A 21,784-nucleotide genomic window follows, 5' to 3' on the forward strand; every position below is an offset into this window, starting at 1 on the left:
ATATGTAGATATTGCCAGGAGTACCTCCCACTTCTGGTCCTGTCAGCTCTTTTCTAGGACGCGCGCGCTGCAGGTTTCCAGCCTGTGATTGGGCCAGCAATTCCGGGAATGAATTGATGACGTCAGCGTTTGAATTCCATGGCTGCCAGACGGCGGGCAAGAGGCAGCGGCGGTAAGTTAGGATTGCCACGCATTCTTGGGGGGAAAGGCTGGGGTTCCAAAGTGGGAAAAGGAGCAGTGCCCCCTTATTCTGGCCCCTCGCCCCTTCAGTTCCTCATCTTCAGCCCTTGGCTCTCAAACTAGTTTTGGCCTTAAACTTTCCGAATTTCGTTTTTCAGATTACTGTTCTTTAATTAAAAAAAGCTTGTGGCGCCGTAAAAACTAACGTAGTACTGTTGTTAGCGCTGAATATTATTCAGTTTAAAAAATTAACTGTAAAGCTTATTATTTTATATATCACTAAGAAAGGATAAATACTTCTAATTGTGATTCACTACGTATATATCAACCGTTGTAGGATGCATTCCAGTTTCAGAGAGTGAAATCGGAATCTTAAAATTGTTGAGACACAGTACCCTGTATATACGCCCTAGTACTCTTAATGTATAGGTCCATCCTATAAATTACATACTATTGTTCTTTGGATTTTATAATTGGGGCCATTGAGGTACAAGGAGTATACACAACTTCTCTCAGTTTCCATAGTTCTAAGCTAGGTATAGACCCTAGAGCTCGCTACTGACCATTATTTCATACCACCTTGGGCGGATCCAAGTACATATAGCAGGAGAGCATAAATAAACAGAAGGGATAAGCAGTCTACAAAACTGATGCCTCGGGCTGTGAATATACAAAAGCCCTGTGAGTCCATTTTATTTTATTTGGTTTGAACAGCAATTTAGGAAGGACTACTCAGAACAGTTCTCAAAACTAGTGGTGTGGTAGTTGGTATTGTTTCATTGAAAACTTACAAACCCACCTTATTATTTCTTTAACCCTCCCCTCCCGGTGGAGAATGTAGCTCAATGACTTGCCTGGCATGCAAGGTCCTTTTGAGTTAGAATCTTTCCTTCCTGTAATTAGAAAAAGTTCAGAAGTGAGCAACACACATGCACATATAAGTATTCTTATGTTTGTCAGCTAATCCCAACTACTTAGAAGAGCGTGGCAGGAGGATCACAAGGGCAGGACCAGTTTGGGCAATTTAACAAGACCTTGTCAAAATTTAAAAAGTAGAGAAAGTGGCTGGGAATACAGCTCAGTGATACACACCATTTGTTTGGCATGCATGATGCCCCTTTCCTATGTTTTTTTTTTTTTTCAATAAAGAATCATATATACTCTAAATGCTGAATCATACTGTTTAAAAAGTTAATGTAAAGGTTATTATATGTCATTCATTCTTGTCTTTTCATTGTTCTTGCTCTTAGCTTCTGCAGTATTAAATAAAACCAGGAGAGATAATAATGGCACTACAGAAGACTCACCCCCTGCCAAGAAAACATGCAAATATCAGAGACAGGAAGTGAAAAAGGAGCCTGTAGCTAGAGGAAAGGCTGATAAGGGCAGGACCGAAGATACAAAAGGTAATTAACTGTGGGCCAAGAGAGTCTTGGAAGGGATGGTAGTGACATCTTGTTCTTTCAGCTCTTATTTCTTTCTTCCTTAAATATATAATTAATTTTCTGTGCTTTGTGTATGCCACAGTATTAATCTACTTTATTGAATTATCTTTTTCATGTGTTTGAGGTGAATTGAGACCAAAGCAGAAAACCAGGATTACTTAGGAACAGCAAAGTTAGTTGTGACAGGTATCTAAGTCTGAGAGCTGCCTTTTTTTGTTTTTACTTATTTATTTTTTTGTACTGAGGACTGAACTCACAACCTTGTGCTTGCCAGGCAGGTGCTTATGCTGCTGAGCTAACTCCTTGGCCTTGTTTTGTCTTTTTTTAAATTGGTACAGGGTATCGAACTCTTGACCGCACGTTTGCAAGGCAGGCCCTTATAGCTGCTTAGCTAAATCCCCAGCCCCTGTTTTGTCTTTTTGAGACAGGGTTTCACTAGACAGTTTACGCTGGCTTTAACTTACTTTGTAGCCCAGACTGGCCTCAGAGTCACAGCAATCTTGCCTCGGCCTCCCAAATGCTGGGATTATAGGTGTATGTCACCACACCTGGCTCTGAAAGAGCTACTTTTAGCCCTCCCCTCCCCCCATTACCAGGAATTGAACAGATGACCTTGTGCTTGTCAGGCAGGTTACTGCCTGAGAACTACTTTTGATTGCCATATAAATAATTGTACTGTGCATTAATCTTTTCTCAGAATCTGTGAAGTCAGTGCTGCTAAAGGGCAAAGCTCCTGTGGACCCAGAATGTACAGCCAAGGTGGGAAAGGTGAGAGACTCTGAAGCCAATTCTGAGTCATTGATTTCCCTGAGAACAGTGTTCTTTTGTTACTAGGATTCTTGTCTCAGATGTAGCTAGAATGCATTTTAGGAAATTTTCTCTAAAATTTCACCAGTAATTAATTTTGTGAGAAGTGAGAATGGGTGGGATTTGGGATTAATAATCAAGGGGTTGATAAGATTACTTTTTGCAGCAATCATCAGGCTTTGACACCTTATTCGGTTTTTCAGCCAGAAAATTATGTTATTAGGGAGAATTGTCTTCTTCTAATGACAGACTGCCTTGTAATGCTGTAAGTTACGGATGAGTGGGAAAAGGATTTGAAGTATACAGTAAAAAAGCTGCTTTCTCTTTTGAGCAAGTTTCTTTTGAGTTAGAATCTTTTCTTCCTGTAATTAGAAAAAGGGAGCATGCTTTCATTATAGTAATAACAGACCATGAGTAGAATATACACATCTCTTTCTTTCCTTGGAAGGCAGATGATGGTGCTAGAGAAAGAACCTGGCGCCATAGAACTCAGGATTTTGGAATTCAGGACTGAAACCATACTGATACTATCTTTTTTTCTTTCTTCAGGCTCATGTGTATTTTGAAGGAAATGATGTCTATGATGTCATGCTGAATCAAGTAAGAGGAAAAACCATTCTATTTATGGCACTTTCTTCTTGATCATTATTGATGATAGAGCATCCCAGAAGCCTTATGCTGTGTTAGCTCCTACTGGTTACTCTTCTACAGAGTGTTTAACCCTACCACACTAATAGCAGTATGCTCTATGAAAAGCAGGTCTTTTTTTGCAAACTTTATGTCTTTCTTTAAATCTGTAAATTTTGTGTTCCTTTTTCATGTTTTCGCATAGATTGTTGATGTATGTTTTTCTAGCTTCAATTGACTTTATGTAACAGGAACAATAGCTTTTTGTTTGTGATAGAAATTGTTCATATGTTTTGTAGATTTCTCATGTACCTTTTGATCTTCCTTATAGTATACTTTCACTCATATTGAAGTTTTAAATTTGTATGTAGTTAAATTTATTAATTTTTTTCTTTTTAAAATTTTTCTCATGTATTTTTGTGATTTTTGAGTAGGTTAACCATTTGCTTGGTTAACGTATTTTCTAGATATCACTTCATTTTTTAATTTATTAATCCAACATACTTAATTTTAACAGCTAACTAGTATTCCTTTGCTACTGCATCTTTCCCTTAAAATATTATGAGCAGACAGAAGATATCTTAAAGCCCCCTTTTGTTCTAACATTGAATGACTGTAATATCAATGAGGTAGAAGGGGCAGTGCCTTCATAACAGGCTCAGCCTTCCAGCACTAACTTCTGTGCCTTACCATGTAGACCACTGTCTCTACTCTGACTGAGGTACTTAGATGTGTCTTTTCAGGTATTAGTGGCAGTTTTTTATTTTTTATTTATTTTATTTATTTATTGGTACTGGAGATCAAACTCATGACCTCATGCTTGCCAGGCAGGTGCTTATGCCACTGAGCTAAATCCCTGGTCCTTCTAGTTTCATTTTGAGTGAATGTCCCCAAATCAGATCAGGTCAAGGATGGGGCACATGTGGCAGTGGTTTCTTGCATATCCTTGTCCCCTCTCACCGTTGTCCTGCTTTCAGCTCATTGTCATATTTCTGAAGCTGCCCCACAGAAAGGGTCTAAGTAGAACAGTCAAGAGTAAGAAGTTATTTAAGCAAACAAACTATAATAGATAAAGATCAGAATGGAGCATCAGAGTTGTTCTCATATCATTTGAGAAATAATTATTGGAAATGACTTAAGAATTAGAAAGCACAAATAATGTGGAAAGTTATCTATGGAGGGAACAGAACAGGACCATTGAGAATACTTAGGTTGGAAGGCGGGCTTTAGGGAGCTTTTTTAAATTAATTAATTTTTTTTTAATCTTTTTGAGACAGGGTTTTGTCTTGGTCACTTTTCTCTCATTGCTGGAGCTAAATACCCAACACTTCAAATTAGGGAAGGAAAGGTTTATTTAGCTTACAGTTTTTTGGAGGTTTCAGTCCATACTCAGCTGGCCCGCATGGCTGAAGGGCAACTGTTTATGGCGGCTGCAAGCATCAAGAGCAAATGGGCAAAAAGGGGAAAGTGTGTCTCCTTCCCTTTCTTACATAGTTATGCTAGCTACCTGCTCCTGGGTGGGTGCAGCATTCACACCATCAATCCCAGCACTAGACAAGTAACCAATCAAAAATGCTAGAGTCAGCCATGGCCATGGCCACATCAGGTTTTAGGGGGACATTTAAACAAACCACAACAGGGTTATAGTATATAGTTCACTCTGGCCTTGAACTCTGTAGCCCAGGCTAGCCCAGAACTTACAGCAACACTCCTGCCTCAGCCTTCTGAGTGTTGGTATTACAGGCATATGTCACCAGGCTCAGCAAGGCTCCTACTTTAATACTTCATTTTTTGTTTTTTTTTCCTTTCCTTTGTAAAAATTACAAGTCTCAGGCCAGGGATTTAGTTTAGCATCGTAAGCGCCTGCCTGGTGAGCACCTGGTTGTGAGTTTGATCCCTAGTAAAAATTACTATTCTCTGTGACTAAGGATGAGTCATTGGTTTGTGTAACTTCCATGTGCAATACTATCTCCTTAAAAAAAAAAATCTCTTTTACCTCCCTTTATGACGTTATTCTCTCCCTCATTATAGACCAATCTCCAATTCAACAACAACAAGTACTATCTTATTCAGCTGTTAGAAGATGATGCCCAGAGAAACTTCAGTGTTTGGATGAGGTGGGGCCGAGGTAATGGCTTTTATTATGCATTTTATGAACTGTCATTCAAAAAACCAGAAGCAGTGTAGTGTTGGGTGAGTTTATACTGGGTGAGGGGAGCTCTGAAGTCTGGGAAGGCCTTGGGACGTGAGTTAGGCTTCTTCAAGTTGGAGAATAGCAGGCATTGTCATCAGGAAGCTCCCATTGGCATGACTCTCCTGCAGTTGGACTTCGAGTACTGCTGGGCCAGTTAGCAGGTAACTTCTAGCAACACGATCAGTTCCCTAAGCCCTTTCACCTTTACGTGTCCTTGTGCCCATTTGTCAGATGGTAAGCAGAGGACCTTAAAAGAGCTGACTTATTACTATGGGGGCACTGTTCTGGGGGTGCAGGACAAGGAACCATCTTATGTGTGGCATTTCCCCTTTGCAGTTGGGAAAACAGGGCAGCACAGCTTGGTGGCTTGTTCATCTGACCTCGACAAGGCCAAGGAAATCTTTCAGAAGAAGTGAGTGCTAAAAAATGAGTACAAAAAGATACTCTTCTTGGATCTTTGTTCTTGAGAAATTTTATAAATGCAATTTGACCTAAATGTTAATTCCTTTTCATTCTTACAGACTGTGATTAGAATAAAATTTTGTTTTTAATTAGCAAATATTAAATCAACCTAGCACTTTGAAATTGATTAAAAGTGGAAGAATTCTAGTATATTTAACACAAAACAAAGAGAATTTGAGAAAAGTGGAGACTATTCAACTTGAGTTTTAAAAAAATTCACTGAAATATGGTTGAATGACTTTCTGAGGTCTCTGAGAATGTGCTTCTACTCAGAATTGGATAGACACTTTTTGTCTTAGCAAACAAAAGAAATTTTTTTTTCCTGTACTGAGGATTGAACCCAAGACTTCATTTTCATGCTAGGTGAGTGCTCTACAAACCTACATCTTCAGCCCCATGTTTTTTGTTTCAAATCTTAATGGCTTTTGTGGTATTTGAGAACCTTTGGGAAGTTCAGACACTTTCCTTCCCAACTTTGGTTTCTTCATTTCTCCTTTGGTCCAGTGTTTTTTCTGTCCATTCAGTGACCTAATTTAAAATTCCCTCTATGAAGGAAAAATAATTCTTTGTAGATTTGCTGTCCAAAGAAACAGTTCTAAATTCATGACTAGTAGTAGAACTTTATTTGTAAGATTTCTTTACCACCTTGGGTTCTGTAGATTCCTTGACAAGACGAAAAATAATTGGGAAGATCGTGAGAAGTTTGTAAAGGTCCCTGGAAAATATGATATGCTGCACATGGACTACACTGCCACCTCTCAGGTAAATTGACGTTAACTGAAAGATAGCTCCTCTTACTCAGAGTGGAATCCAGTAGTGACGTTTAGGTCGGTCTAAGACTTACCTTCCCCTGCAGCCCCACAGTCTAAGCCAGTGAATCTTGAGCTATTACTGTTTTCCACCTGAGAAGTAATTTTGACTATTCTTTGTAACCTCATAAGAGCAGAAAGAATAAGATTAGTTGTGCCATTCCAATCTCCACTTTGTTATTTACTAAGATTCTTAAGGAAATCTGAGACCCTCTTCCCTGAAGTTTAGTGTAATAGGCCAAGAGAGTAATAATCTGAGAAAGTTACATGTAAAGTTTTTTTTACTTCTGCCTCTATACCACAGTAAAAAATTCATTTTGACTGGTCTACCACAATGCTAAAAACTCACATATCTGAAAAGTGGAGATTTTAGTTTTTAGATCAGATGATTTGAGATATAATAGCTTGTCCTTACATAATATCACTGGGAAGTCCTTTTAGATTTTGAGTGCTTTGTTATGAAAGCAAATCTGTCCGTCACTCAGAGGTGGAAGTCACACTGAGTACTGTGGGTTAATAATGGAATATACATTCAAGCAAAGACTCATTGATGATCGCTGTTGAACCACTGTGTTTTTTAATTAAGTTTATTGGTACAATTTAGATATATATAACAATGGCATTCATCATAGGGAATTTGTACCTGTACATGATATATCTGGATTTTTCTTTATTTCTCATTCTGTTGCTCTCCCTGCTACTCTTCCCTTCCTTATTTACAAAAGCTTTGTTTCCATTTTGTTTTTTGTTTCCTTTCCTTCCTTTCCCCTTCCCCCCTCCTTCCTCCCCAGTTCTCCTTCCTATTTGAAAAATGTCTTCCTATTTTTTTTTCCAGTGTCTGTTATACATTTTGGTCCTTATTTACACTTCCCATATCTCACACCAGAAAAACAGTGTGGTGTTTACACATGTGTGTCTGATTTATTTCACTTAAGAGTATAGTCTCAAGGTGCATCCATTTACCTAGAAATGTCTCAAGGTTATCCTTTTTTATGACTGAGTAGTTCTGCATCGTATAAAAAATACCATTATCCATTCCTCTGTTGATGAAGGTTTGGGCTATTTCCAAGAGTTAGCTGATACAAACTGTGCCACTGTACATGTAGGTGTGCATATATTGCTATGGTATGTTTTTAATTCTTTTGGGAAGATACCAAGAAGGGGGAATAAATAGGTCAAATGGGACCTCTAGTCCTAGTTTTTTGAGGAATCTCCATTCTGACTTTCACAGTGTTTTTACCAGTCTGCATTCCCACCAATAGTGGTTCCTTTTCCCCTCCAGCCCCTCCAGCATTTGTTTTTGGTTGATTTCTTGATAATAACTATTTTTTCTGGACTGAGATGGAATCTCAGTGTTTTAATTTGCATCTTTCAAATAACCAGTGACGTTAAACATTTTTTCCTGTATTTGTTTTTTGTTTTTGTTTCATAATCTGAGAAATGTTTCCTCATTTCAGATGCACATTTTTGGATTGTGTCTTTAAATTTGAGAGATATAGAGCCAGGCAGATACCTGTAATCCTTTTTTTTCCTATAGGATGATAATGAAACAAAAGAAGAGGGCTCCCTTAAGGCCCCCCTGAAACCAGAGTCACAGCTACATCCTGAGGTGCAGGAGCTGATGAAGTTGATCTGTAATGTACAGACCATGGAAGAGATGATAGCTGAAATGAAGTATGACATCAAGAAAGCCCCACTTGGTAGGACTTCAGATTTTGTTCTACATTCTATCTTTGTGTCTATCATGATCACTATCATGATTTAAAGCTTGCTAGTAGTACTGAATGAAAAAAGATTTGGAATAAAAGGTGTATACGTGTGTGTGTGTGTGTATGTGTGTGTGTGTGTGTGTGTGTGTGTGTGTGTGTGTGTGTGTGTGGACTGGGGGACTGTTGTAAAAGTTGAAAGGTGAGAGGCTATGTTGAGCAGCATATAAGTTTACCTTTCTGGACAACCCTGCTTTGGAGTCTGACCTGTGGTTGGGCTTGTAGGAAAGCTGACAGTGGCGCAAATCAAGGCAGGTTACCAGTCTCTTAAGAAGGTAGAAGACTGTATTCGGGCTGGCCGGCGTGGACAAGCTCTGCTAGAAGCATGCAACGAGTTCTACACCAGGATCCCACATGACTTCGGGTAAAGCCGTGCTGCGGCTTCACTTTGTGCTTCTGTCTGCCTGTACTTCCTGAATCAATCAGTAGCAGCTGGAATCCGCTTAGTCTTTTGTTCCAAAGGAAATTAGTGTCTTAAGTAGAGCCAAAACAATTTATAGGTAGCTTATCTGTAAATTTATCAGTTTAAAAAGAGATGCAACCCCCTTGCCTGGTTATCATCATATTCACTGATCAAATGGAAGTTACCAACTCAAATGAAAACGGGTCTGGCCATCTAACCACTAAGTAAAACACCTTCAAGATGTATCACCCCTTTTATTTTTCTTTAAGGTGACTATAACCATGCTAAGACCATATTTAGTATACGTTTAATCTCCCTTTATGTATTTGGAGGTTTACATTTTTTTACAGGCCTCTTCGTCTTTCAGATGGAAAACATCTGTTTCTTTAGTTTTACTTCTTTATTCCCTTGGTTTTTTTGAGAAAGCCTTACGATGCAGTTCAGGCTGGTCTTGAACTCACTATGTAGTCCATACTGGCCTTGAGCTGGCAACAGTCCTCCTGCCTCAGTCTCCCAAGTCCTAGTGTTACAGGTATGCACCACAATACCTGCCCTGGAAAACATCTGTTTCTAAAGGACCTTTTTTTTTTTTTTTTTTTTTTTTTTTTTTGAGACAAGGTATTGCTATGTAGTCTACTATGTAGCCCTTGCTATGTAACTCAGGCTGCCTTTAACTTGCAGTGATCCTCCTGCCCTATTCTCCTGAGTGCTGGAATTCTGTGGGTGTACCACTAAAAGGACCTATTGTTAGTATGCTGTTTGTAGTCATGCACTTTTTAGCCACAAATTTTAGCTATAATTACAGATAATTACACATTGTATCTCTGTCCTTAGACTCCGTACTCCTCCATTAATCCAAACCGAGAAAGAATTGTCAGACAAAGTACAGCTGCTAGAGGTGAGTTAAAAATGGATTAGGAAATAGTACATCTCTTGTCCTAGGTTTCCTGACATTAATTTTATATTTTCTCAGGCTTTGGGAGACATTGAAATTGCCATTAAGCTGGTGAAGACAGAACTCCAAAGCCCAGAACACCCATTGGATCAACACTATAGAAACCTACACTGTGCTCTGCACCCTCTAGATCATGAAAGTTACGAGTTCAAAGTAAGAAAAATCATTTCTTTTCATACTTCTACATGCATAAGACCAACTGTGCCCATCCCACTATTCTCTTGACTCTTTCTAGTTAAAAACAAACTTAAATAAGGCAGAATTTCTCTCTGCCAGCAATTTGGGAAGGAAGACCTTTTTTCCCCTGCCTTAGGAGGCATTTGGGAGCAGGAATTTCTGCCAGGTTATGCCCAAAGCCCTTCATTGTGTATTTCAGGCCCATCTCTTTACAGTTCAACATCAGTATTTCTTCCAATGTTTCCACAGGTGATTTCTCAGTACCTACAGTCTACCCATGCTCCCACACACAGTGACTACACCATGACCTTGCTGGAGGTTTTTGAAGTAGAAAAGGAGGGGGAGAAAGAAGCCTTCAGAGAGGATCTTCATAACAGGTCCGAGTCTGAGATTGGGAAGACAGTTCTCTGCCTAAAGTGCAGTTAAAGAACTTGGAGAGTAGCAGAGCTGGCTTTTGGCTTCTTTGTATTTATGGCCTGTGTTTACATGAGAGCAAGAGTACAATAACTACTTTTTCTTAGGATGCTGCTATGGCATGGTTCTAGGCTGAGTAACTGGGTAGGAATCCTGAGCCATGGGCTTCGAATTGCCCCACCAGAGGCTCCCATCACAGGTTACATGGTGAGTAGAAATTGAATTCTAGGTAGAACACAGGGGCAAAGGATACAATAATTGTATCTATCCTTTTTCATCCTCCAGATCAGAATTAAGAGGCGTTGGGCTAGAGATGTAGCTCAGTAGTAGAGTGCTTGCCTACCATGCATAAGACCCTAAATTCAATCCCCAGTAGTACAAGAAAATATGAAAAGAGGTGGTACTTTTTCCCAAAATTAAACCAGCCCACTGATAACTTTATCACGTCTTATTGCGTTTTTCTTTCTTTAAATTCCAAATGATGTTGTTCCATTTCCCTAGAATGCAGAGATTCACAAATATTTCTACTCTCCTTGGAACAGAATTATGAAGAGTATTATAGAAGGGTCAATATTGTGATTAAGAGAATGGAAAAAAAAGCATCAGTGTTAGGAGCTTTCCTTCTAATACAATGGATTAAGCAGCTGACCTGAGTTTTGTTTATTTCAGTTTGGAAAAGGAATCTACTTTGCTGATATGTCTTCGAAGAGTGCCAATTACTGCTTTGCCTCCAGACTAAAGAACACAGGGCTGCTGCTTTTATCAGAGGTGAAAAAGGAACATATCTGTGATCTCTAGTTTATTAATCTCTGTTTTTTCCAGTGAGAAGGGTTTGACCTTAGAAACAAGAGGTTCACCTGAGATGGTTTGAGGGATGCCACGGGGGAATTTCCATTGCATTAGATTCCTCTGCTACAGGCAGGGAAGAAAATTCAGCTGGGATTTTCTGGTTCTCTGTATAGTAACATTATTCTCAGTAAGGAATTCCAAGAGTGTTTGTTTTGCAGGTGGCTCTGGGTCAGTGTAATGAGCTACTCGAGGCCAATCCTAAAGCAGAAGGACTGCTTCAGGGCAAACACAGCACAAAGGGCCTGGGTAAGATGGCTCCCAGTCCTGCCCACTTCCTCACCCTGTAAGTACTCAAAGCCAGTGTATGACACAGCTGTCTGAATTCCACCTTCTGAACCAAAGAGTACTGTTGACATTTTCTTCTCTTTGGCAGGAATGGGAGCACAGTGCCCTTAGGGCCAGCGAGTGACACAGGAATTCTAAATCCAGGGGGTTATACTCTCAACTACAATGAGTTTATTGTCTATAACCCCAACCAGGTCCGTATGCGGTACCTTCTAAAAGTTCAATTTAATTTTCTGCAGCTATGGTGATTGTTGATACTAAACTAAAGAAGATCCAAGCAAGAAAATAAGCATTGTACTTTTTTTTTGTACTTACAAGTTTTTTTGTTTGTTTGTTTGACACAAGGTCTCACTATGTAGTCCAGGATCCCCTTATACTAATGTGCAGCTCAGGCTAGCCTCGAACTTATGACAGTTGTCCCTCTGCCTCCCAAATGTGGGGATTAGAGATGTACATCACCGTGCTTGGCATAAACTTCTTAAAAATTTATTCCAGTACTGAGCATTGAGCCCAGGGGCTTCCTGATGAGCTATATCCTCAGCCCTTTTATTTTTTATCTCGAGACAGGCTCTCACTAAGTTGCCCAGACTAGGCTTGAAATTACAGTCCTATGTCAGCTGGGAGGCTGGGAGTGTGCACCATCATGCCAGACTCTTTGGTACTTTATATAATAAAATTGAAATGGTACAAACATAACACTGGCTTCTTTGGGCTTTGCTTTTCCAAACACTTTTGTTTCTTCTGACATGAGTGTATCTTCATTTCCAGGAAAGGAAGTACCCATCGCTCTGTCCTACAGCTAGGTAGGGGTTACTCAGGATGTTGTTCCTTCACAGCATAGCAGGATAGCTGTGCACTGAGGCACACTCATGGGGGTTAGTGCGTTGCTCTGCTGAACATTACTGTGGTAAGAGTAGAGGACCTAGAAGGCTGAAAGGTTCCCTTTTGTCCCCATCCAAATCTTGATTGCCTTTTTAATGTTCATCAGTTGGACCACGTCTCGCCATTTAATATCTTGTTCCTCATTGGATGTCCAAAAATTTGGAAAGCTCTAAGACAATTGTCATTAAAGCCCTGTATGTCTTGGAGAGGAAAGGGAAAAGTAGGTTTTGCATATCCTCCATCTAAGAAGCACTAAAGTACAAGTCAGAGCCAAAGACTTCCTGATTATTTTTAAATACATGCAACACACTTCCTTAAAAGACAGTGAAGGTTGTTTATTTAATTCTTTTGGTATAGAAGACTGACTATAAGGCCTCATTATATATAATAAGCTATCCATCCATTCCCTAATGAAAGTTGTTTAATTGAAAACAATATTCTGTAACTTTTTAGAAACCAGATTACCAATATCTTTTAGCTTTTAATGTGTTAATCCTTTCACATGAGACAGAGATGTGCCTATTTGCATTGATCATATCATTGCAACGTTGGTGGCATCGATAAGGAACTAATGACATATGTCCATTCATTGAACTATTATGCTGCTGTCAAAATTGAAGACTTTATATACTTGTCTAAAAAAATAGAGAAGGGAATACTTCACAGTTCATCCAATAAGGAAGTATGAAATTAAAACCAGATACAGATTATTACAAGAAAATCATAGACCAGTATCCCTTCATATAATTGTAAAAATCAGTAAAATGTTATTAAGCCCAATCTAGCAACAAAGAAAAAGGATGGTACCCCATGACTAAGTGAATTTACAGAATGCAAATAGGTAAAAATCATGTAAACTTAGTAGAGGCAAAATTACCTGGTCCTCATGCAGCAAAAGCATTTGGGAGATGCAGCATCCTTTCATGGTACACATTTTAACAAATTTGAAACAGACCCTCCTTGGCGTGAAGGATGTCTGTGAGAAACCTGTAGCTGTGAAACTGAATCAAGTTGTGTGCAGCAGAAATTCATTATGTTCACTGCTTTACAGGGTTCCTTATACTTAAACCACAGGCTTATTTGTTGTTTTCACCTATACATTCCTTAGATTTTTATAGTTCACCTTTGGAAGCTAAATATTCTTGAGAATAAAAACTTTTAGATCCTTTTAGATTTTGAATATATATATATATATATATATATATTGATATGAATATATATATATATATGCACACTGAATAATAGTTTTATTTCTTCTTTTTAAATTTTGCTTTTGTTGTTGTTGAGACCATGTTGCTATGTGGTTTAGGCTGGACTTGAACTCACTGTGTAGACCAGGCTGGTCTTAAACTTACTTCAGTCCTCCTGCCTCAGCCTCCCAAGTGCTAGGATTACACACGTGTGCCATCATACCTGGCTTAAGTCATTTCTTCATTCGTATTACACTGACTGGGAATGTTGAAAAGGAGTGGTACCCTTAGGTATCCCAGCACGCATAGGGCTTGGGTTCAATAATCAGCACCTCCAAAAAACACAAAAATGGGCAATACCTTAACCTTAAAGTGATTGAGGTTAACATCACCAGTAAGTCACATTGGTGTCAACAAGCAGAGCACATATTCACAGATTTCCCCCTTACATCCATAATCTCAATTTATTCATGAAAAAATAGGCAAAGCAAATTTAGGCAGCTCTACAGTGAGAGTTGAGGTTATGGAAAGATTGAAAAATTGTCAGAACTGGTACAGACCAAGGACACATAAATGCAGTGTGCTGTCCAGGAGAAAACAACACTAATGGAAAAAGTGGTGAAATCATAGCATGTGGGGCTGCGTTTGTAGAACTTGTCCGTGCATGAAGTCCTGGATCAATGCCCCAGCACCAAGATAAGCAAAGTAAAAGACTACGAACACTTGTTTTTGTTTTTTGGGACAAGGTGTCACTATGCTGTTCTGGTTGGGCTTGAACTCCCAGAAATCCTTCTACTTCAGCCTCCCAAACGCTGGGATCACAGACATGTATACACCATCACACCTAGCAGAACACTTTTAATGATGAAGGACCACATGTCTGTTTCTCTGCTGTAATTTCTCCTGTTTTGAAATAATACTTTGGCAAAATACAATAAAGAAATTGCTCTGAAAATGAAACAGCAAAATACAAGTCTTAGTTTATATTAAGTGCGTCTGCCATAAGGTGAGGTTACATTTGGTTTCTAAATATTGTCGACTTCTAACTTATTTGTACTTATCTAACTGAAGACTTAACAATTTGTGTACCAATGATAGTGTACAAACCAAAGCAAGTACCTGTGCTCTACATTTCAAAAATGGATGTGGGATAATAGGTGTGTTAAAAAAAAAAAACAGGTATGTTAAAATGTGGTTATATGAGAAAGGTGCAGTTGTCAATGGGCAGGAGAAGAAATATGATCCCATAATCCATTGGCGATAACTGTGGAGCTCACCCAGGGTGTGGGAGACAAAAGTCCTGTTTAATGGGGAAAAAATATGCACATGATGACCTTCATGTAAAATATAACTGATTGTTCCTTCAGGTATCTTTCATTCATAAAGTAGTTCCTTTATCCATGGGGATTATTGCTGCAAGACCCCAAGGGATACCTGAAACCAGAGATAGTACTAATCCATAAATATACTACTTTTTTTAAATAGACATATGTTAATTTATAAATAATAACCATTGTTAAATTCCAACCGTATTGTTTTGAAATTCTGTATAACTCATTTTGTTGCTTTTGTTTGCTTGATTGCTTTTTTATTTTTCTGTGCTTTTTTCTCTTTAAAAAATAAATAGATGAACTAGGCACAGTAAGAGATTAACCACAAAAAATAATGAAATAGAACATTTATAGTGTAAGAAAACAGCCCTGACGTTTTTTCTTTTAAGATGGGTCTTGCATAGTTCAGACTGGCCTCGAACTCATGACGTAACCGAGGCTAGCCTCAAACACTAAAATCCTCTATCAACCTCCTAAGTAGTGGGATTACAGGCATGTACCAACATGACCCGTAAACTCTGGACTGTAGCTGCCCTTCTAATGACATGATATGGTGCCTGTGTGTGAGATGAAGTGGGGTGTAATATCGGCTCCATGATACAGTGTAAGGTGAGAATGTGAGGGTTACCAGAGGACAAGTACCGCAGTACAGTGACAGCTAATCTAGGGAACTCATTGGAATGAGGGAGGACTCCTGTCCCCCATGAACACACCAAGATTTCACAGTGTCGCTCAAAATGCCACATAATTGAAAACTTAGGAAGTGCTTATTTCTACAATTTTCCCTTTAGTATTTTTGAACCATAGTTAAACACAAGTAACTGAAGCCACAGAATATAGAATCATGGATAAGAGGGGACAAATGGATTTAATTTTACCTTAAATCTGTTCCTCTCTTTACTCACAGGAAATTTAATACGGCCTTGCTATATAGTGTCTCCAAGGTAGAAAAACATTTTCAACCTCTTGGAGATCCAACAAGACTGAATGTGTTGAGCAAGTCAGCCTCTGCTTGACTTTCCCCCATCCCTACTCTTCCAGCCTTAGTACTGTGGTGCAGATCTGTAATGTCCCTAAAAAGTCTCATGATCAGAGATGGAATCTGATAGTACAAGGTGTGTCACTGTGGGAGTCCGTTTGGTGGGCACAGTTACCCCCACAGGTCCTCTGTTCTCATTCCTTGATGACTTCCATGAGATGAACGGTTTTTTCCACCATGCTGTTCCTGCCTTGCAGCCAGCCCATCTTGTACTGAACCCCCTGAAGAGTCAGCTACTTAAATCTCTCCTTTAAGTTGTGGGCGTTGGGTATTTTGTCCCAGCAGCCAGAAATTAGGGTGTCTCTGTGAAACATTCAGACCTTGAAAGACACAACTTGAGCTTCCTCCTGTCCTTCATCCGTGCCTCTAGGAGAGCAAAAGACAAGCATGAAATTAGTGTCTTTATCTCAGCCCACCAGACATCAAACTCAGGCCTTGTGCATATTCAACAAAGGCTCTGCTACTCCTACGCCCCTAGGCCCTTAGCCGGGCCGTGATTCTCTGCAGCACTTTGGGGTAGGATTGTGGGCCATAAATTTCACATTAACTCCAATCTATATTTCTAGTGGTAAGATACTTATACAAGTGGTGCTTCCTTATATATTTAGAACCTTTGCATGAGGCACTGGAGAAAGACTGAATCATGCATCATCTGTCAACATTTATCAGCTGCTGTCTGGGTCCTCTAGCTGGGGGAGGTCATAGGCAAATGGGTAGAACAGGTGAAGCTCCAGGATGATTTAGCCAAGTGTAAAACCTGGGATCAAGGCAAAGGGAGAACAACATGCAGTACACTGAAACTCCCCAAAGCCTTAATATTTATAGGACACAGTGAAATGCTGTTTCTCTGGGAGAATGCGACCTACCCAGAATAAAAGTGCTTGTCATAATATTGCTTTTCATATGTAAGTCTTTAAATTCATTTAAAATTTTTTTATCCTGTTAAAGTCTCCTGAGGGCAGGGAGTCATTAAATGCTTGAATACAGAAAATGTTTCTTTCTTCTGAAGTCTTAGAAGGAATCTGAAGGAATTATTTCTCATAATCCCACTACTTAGGAAAATAAGAAAGTTCTAGAACTTTTAAGAGTCTTGTAGGAAAGTCCCCAAGCCAAACTACTGGGGCATAATTATAAGAACGCATTCATAAGATAGCAAACTTGTATATATTTCACGATCAATTAGAAGCCTATGACCAAGTTTCTGTTCTGCTGTGTCTACTAACTTCCACTGACTTAGATGGTGTCTACAGACACTTGGTCACATACCTCTAATTGATCATGAGATACGTAGTAAGTATGCAATTTTTTTTTTTTTGCTTTCTTTTTTTGAGACAGGGTATCACTATGCTGTTCAGGTTGGCCTTAAGCTCATTTTGTAACCCAGGCTGATCTCAAACTCACTAGGACACTCCTGCCTCAGCCTCCCCGGTGCTGGGATTAACAAGCATGTGCTACCACACCCAAATTCTGTTATTTTATAAGTGTATTCTTACATTAAAATTATAGCCCTAAAAGAGGGTTAGAGTGTTTGTTAAGTGCATGGATATAACTGTTCCACTTCTCATCGTGTATTAAGTTATAAAAGTTTCAACTTGAGAAAGTTCTGTCTTTGTGACCTTTTCCCAGGAGAGCTAATCACTACACCTCGGAATACCTGCTGTCTCTTCTCCCCACTCCTCAGACAGGGGCTGTTTCCAGAGAGCCCCCGGTGCTGTCCTGGTCCCATCCCAGCTCTTGCTGAACGTCCACTGCCCTGTTGGTGCACATGTCTTCCCCTTGTTCTTTTCCACCAAGTGAGTGCTCTTAGCTCTCTTTTCAAAGTGTTGCTAAGTGACTCTTTTTTCCCATTCAGGAAGGCATAGAAACTGAGGTCTCAGGAACACAGCACCTCCAAACCCTGGTTTCAGAGAGCACCTGCTAAAGGTGTGGTTCGCTTTCTTGCAGTTGTATTAGGCATTAATGATGAATGAGAAAAGAAATAGACAGAACATCCACATTCTTCCTTCTCAATCTAAAGCCACATGAGAGCACAGACAAGGCCGTACTAAAGACATAGGGACACTTTACTTGCATCATCACAGGAAGGAGGCAGCCAGAGTACTTTCAGGCTTTGCATCTCTAGCACAAGTGATCAGCTTTCCCCAGCAGTGCACTTTCATTCCCAGGACAGAAAGTACACATTGCCCTGTGTGTCTCCCACAGCGAGCCGCAGGGTGGAGTCAGGGCCCTGCCAGGGCTGCAGGCAGCTCACTGCCCCTTCACATCGGAACAGGCCCAGCTGAAACAGGAACAGAAATGGGGGACAATAGGGGAGGTGAGGGCCAGCTACATGCCCAGGGGCTCCTTCATAACTTTTTTTTTCACTCAAATAAATGCCTTTTATTTAGAAGCAGGTATGTCACTGCAAAAGGAACTAAAGAAAATGGAACTTTGATCTTGTGCTTTTTCTTGTCCAAATACGTTCTCTGGTAACTCCCCCCAGCCCCTTCTTGCCTTTGGGACCCACCTGCTCACACACCCACATACCCACACTTACCAGTTGCATACTGGGTCTTGCCCACAGCTTAACATCTCTGTCCTTTGATCATGCTGATGCTCAGGGAAGAAGAGCTGAAGTCTGCTGTGTCAGCGCACAGCCTCCTCCCTACCTGTGACCCTCCTTCACACTCACCTTTCTACACTGCTGCATCTTTAGCCCCATTCTCGGCCAGTTGGCCATGCTGGCATCTGATGCGTCTGTCCCTGAAGCCTGGTCTTCAGGTTCTTTTGTCTGCCACATGTTACCTGTGGTCCATCCTCCTTCAGGGCTGCATCCAGCCAGGGTCCACAGCACTCCATGGAGCTGGCACACAGGAATGAGCACTCTGCCATTGTGAGGGCAGAGTTAGAACCAAGATCTACCCACTTCCCCTAGGGCATCTCGGGGCCCCTCAGGCCTTCCCATGCCACTCACCAGATTCAGGTTTGGCCTGAGTCATCATTATTGAGGTCCCACTAGGATTCTCATAACACATGGAAAAGCACAGACTGCCTCCAAACTCTCCTGTTTCCTTTTGCTTCTGTGAAAGGACAGTTGACACTGATTAGCCTGCCCATAGCACACAGCTCTGCCTGGCGGAGAGAACTTTCTAATACCAAACTACAACATCAACATGGCAGAGGACACAATGGTGAAATGTTCAGCTCATGGAATTTTTTATTGTATTTACCCATCCAATCACCCCTAGATCAATAGGTATAGAATGCTTGTGTTGTTAAAGGCAAATTCCAATTGATCTTGTGCTTTTTCTTGTCCAAATAGGTTCTCTGGTAACTCCCCCCAGCCCTTCTTGCCTTTGGGACCCACCCGCTCACACACCCACATACCCACAATTGGAATTGGCAATCAATTGGAATTAATTGGAAATATAGACAGACAGGGCTAGGTACTCCAGGGAGCCCATGGAGGAGACCAAATATCTTGCGACTTTGGAGAAGACAGACACCTTCTACTGTGGGCCAAACTTGGAGACAAAATAGATGCAGCCACACCTTAAGTATAAACATCTGGAACTGATACTCTAAATAGGCAAGGATCACCTTGAAGAAGCCAGGAGTCACTATCCCAATCCCTATGGGGAAAGGCCCTATTCCCTCTTGCTATGTGACTCACTTCCCTATTGGATCCCTGAGAAACACACTCAATCTTATTGCTTGACCATAGTTCTGTCCCACCTCATGCCCACCTGCCTTGCCAGTTTCCCGTTTTCCCAAAGTTTGGGCCTGCCTCACCTGTTGGTTTTGCTCCAAAAAACTCCTAGAAAAGACAGTCCTTGGCAAATCAGTTGGGACCCCTTCTGCCTCTCTCTTGGACAGAGCTTTCTTTCTCTCAATAAAAATATTCTGCTCTTGACCTCTGTTGTTCCTAAAATTCATTCTTCATTTTAGAAAACATGAATTAGTACTAGACATCTAGCAAGCTGGGGGTTCTTTCCCCTAAATCACTATCACCCCAAAGTTGCCCTTTCCTAGTCAACAAAGGCCACCCCTAGAGATAACAATATCCAGACTTCTGTCATCATACAGTAGTTCTGCTTCTTATTTAGTTTTATTTAAAGCAAATTATATGCTATGGACTCCTTTGGGTCTGGCTTCTTTGGTCCAGGATAATGTTTATGACGTAAGTCTGTGCTGTTCCTTTTTTTGGAGATGAATCTCACTATATAATGCACACTGGTCTTAAACTCGATTATGGAGTCCAGGATGGCCTTGAACTCTACTGCATAAGCCTCCCAAGTGTTGGAATTACAGGCACGTGACACCATGCCCAGCTTATGTTGCTTCTTTTATTTATACTCAGTATCACATTTTTTCTTGCCATGTACTATTCCACTGCATAAAACACCAAAATTATTTATACTTTTGCTGTTTATAGACATTTTAGGTTGTTTTGGCCTTAGTAAACAACACTGCTACAGACAATCTTGTAATTCTCTTTTGGAGTACATGTGTACTTCTCGTAGGTACATAATTTGCAATGGAATCACTGGATCATTAATAGGCTTTGTGAATAACTTTAATAGGTATGAAGTCAGGGTTTAGTAAGCTTCCAGAGGACTAGAACATCTAGCTCTGGCAAAACAAATTGTAAGTATTGCATGTATATGATTTAAAAGTTGAAGTGTTTGTCCTTAAGATGCTAACACAGTGATAAGATGGAGAGAAATGGAAAATGCAATTAGGAAAACTGGCAGCTGGGTGTGGTTGCACACGCCTGTATTCCCAGCACTCGGGAGGCTGTGGTGCAAGGATTTCTGTGAGTGGAGGCCAGCCCCAGAACTACACAGTGAGAAGTAAGAAGAAAAAAAAAAGAAATAAAATTTCTGGTTTTCTGAATTTGTTGAACAGTACAACTCTTTTGACTGGCAGTTAACTCTTACACAGAAAACCAGTAACTCACTCTAAAGCAGAGCTGTGCCTGTCTAAGAAAGATAAGGAGGTGTGGACCCAACTGCCATTCCTTCCTTTTCTCCTCTGCATGTATCCCAACACATAAAAACACTGGTTCTTAACAAACATGTAACACATACTTCAAGAGGACTTACCAAGGAAAAAAGTAGGCCAGGATGCCTTGCGTTCAGGTAGAAAACCCCATTCTTCTTGTGGGTGGACCATAGTGTAGGATGATTCCAAATTGTGCCTGGTGTATAAGAAAGTAGGACGTTGACCCAGATTGCCTCTATTTGGGATTCCATTGTTTCTTAAACTAAGGGAACCACTAAACCACTGCTTTCCTTTCTTTAATTCAGGAGGAATAAGCATTGTGGATCTTACGCGATTACACGTGGAGCATTCGCAGCGGTCATTTGTAGTATTTCCAAATCCATACTGACCAAGATGAGAGAAAGACCATTGGGGGCCAGTTCCAGACTTGTCAAGACCCCTACTTCTTGCAGAACCTGATTCAGGTGAAGACATAGCTCAAAAAAAAATAGACAAAGATGTCACTTTAGTCAGCCTCCCTCCCTGCATCCCTCCACAGCTCCCCATGCATCCCTCACTCGTGAAGTACAAAGCAAAATGCCTGCCTTCCCACCTAACCTGCTCACTTTTCCTTGTTTTGATGGTGCCAAGGCCCTCGTATGCTAGACCAGCCCCTATTTTCCTTTCATCAGTATTAGTGTTCATCATCTCTCTCATTCCTTCCTCAAACTAGGAATAAATAACATTCGCATATTTTCCTCCAGTCCTAACTCCAGTTGATCAATAAACTCTGGATTTCACCTGCAAAGCATTCACATATCAGTGTCCTTCCTTTAATTTTTACTGCCCGGGTCAGGGCCTGCAGTGTGTCTTCCCTGGCTACAGCACCAGCTGTGAAAGGTCTCCCTACCTTTGACCACAGCTACTATCTTGGGGACCATGAACTGCAGATTGACACAGTATCTGTCATGGGCTCCCCTTGCCCTGCCTTATTTATTTATTTGGTA

At 40.4% G+C, this 21,784-nt stretch overlaps 2 protein-coding genes across 2 annotated transcripts in view; one reads left to right on the plus strand and one right to left on the minus strand.

Moving 5' to 3' along the window:
* The first annotated feature begins 19 nt into the window (after positions 1–19).
* Positions 20–12,069, plus strand: Parp2 (poly(ADP-ribose) polymerase 2). The gene is made up of 16 exons (XM_003474543.5): positions 20–172; positions 1,431–1,586; positions 2,323–2,393; positions 2,982–3,032; positions 5,091–5,187; positions 5,590–5,665; positions 6,375–6,477; positions 8,062–8,224; positions 8,516–8,654; positions 9,528–9,591; positions 9,667–9,801; positions 10,075–10,202; positions 10,347–10,446; positions 10,909–11,007; positions 11,247–11,371; positions 11,462–12,069. Exons 1-16 carry the CDS (start codon positions 139–141, stop codon positions 11,619–11,621), a joined length of 1,701 nt encoding a protein of 566 aa, XP_003474591.1. The 5' UTR covers positions 20–138; the 3' UTR covers positions 11,622–12,069.
* Positions 12,070–15,887: 3,818 nt separating this feature from the next.
* LOC100723662 (telomerase protein component 1-like) overlaps positions 15,888–21,784 on the minus strand; it is a 42,441-nt gene continuing 36,544 nt past the window's right edge. The window contains 7 exon segments of the mRNA XM_063236643.1: positions 15,888–16,181; positions 17,883–18,093; positions 18,487–18,653; positions 18,656–18,679; positions 18,769–18,874; positions 20,900–20,994; positions 21,139–21,270. Coding sequence (XP_063092713.1) covers positions 17,971–18,093; positions 18,487–18,653; positions 18,656–18,679; positions 18,769–18,874; positions 20,900–20,994; positions 21,139–21,270 — 647 coding nt within the window. The 3' untranslated portion in view covers positions 15,888–16,181; positions 17,883–17,970.

Source organism: Cavia porcellus, unplaced genomic scaffold (assembly GCF_034190915.1).
Source record: "Cavia porcellus strain 051 isolate PalLab524CR breed Dunkin Hartley unplaced genomic scaffold, mCavPor4.1 scaffold_26, whole genome shotgun sequence".
Lineage (NCBI taxonomy): Eukaryota > Metazoa > Chordata > Mammalia > Rodentia > Caviidae > Cavia > Cavia porcellus.

Bases quoted from the DNA above. Each gene is read 5' to 3' on its own strand.
- Parp2 (XM_003474543.5), top strand. From the start codon at position 139: ATGGCTGCCAGACGGCGGGCAAGAGGCAGCGGCG. The intron at 6,478-8,061 runs GTAAATTGACGT...TTTTTCCTATAG, and splicing joins ACTACACTGCCACCTCTCAG to GATGATAATGAAACAAAAGA. The intron at 8,225-8,515 runs GTAGGACTTCAG...TTGGGCTTGTAG, and splicing joins CATCAAGAAAGCCCCACTTG to GAAAGCTGACAGTGGCGCAA.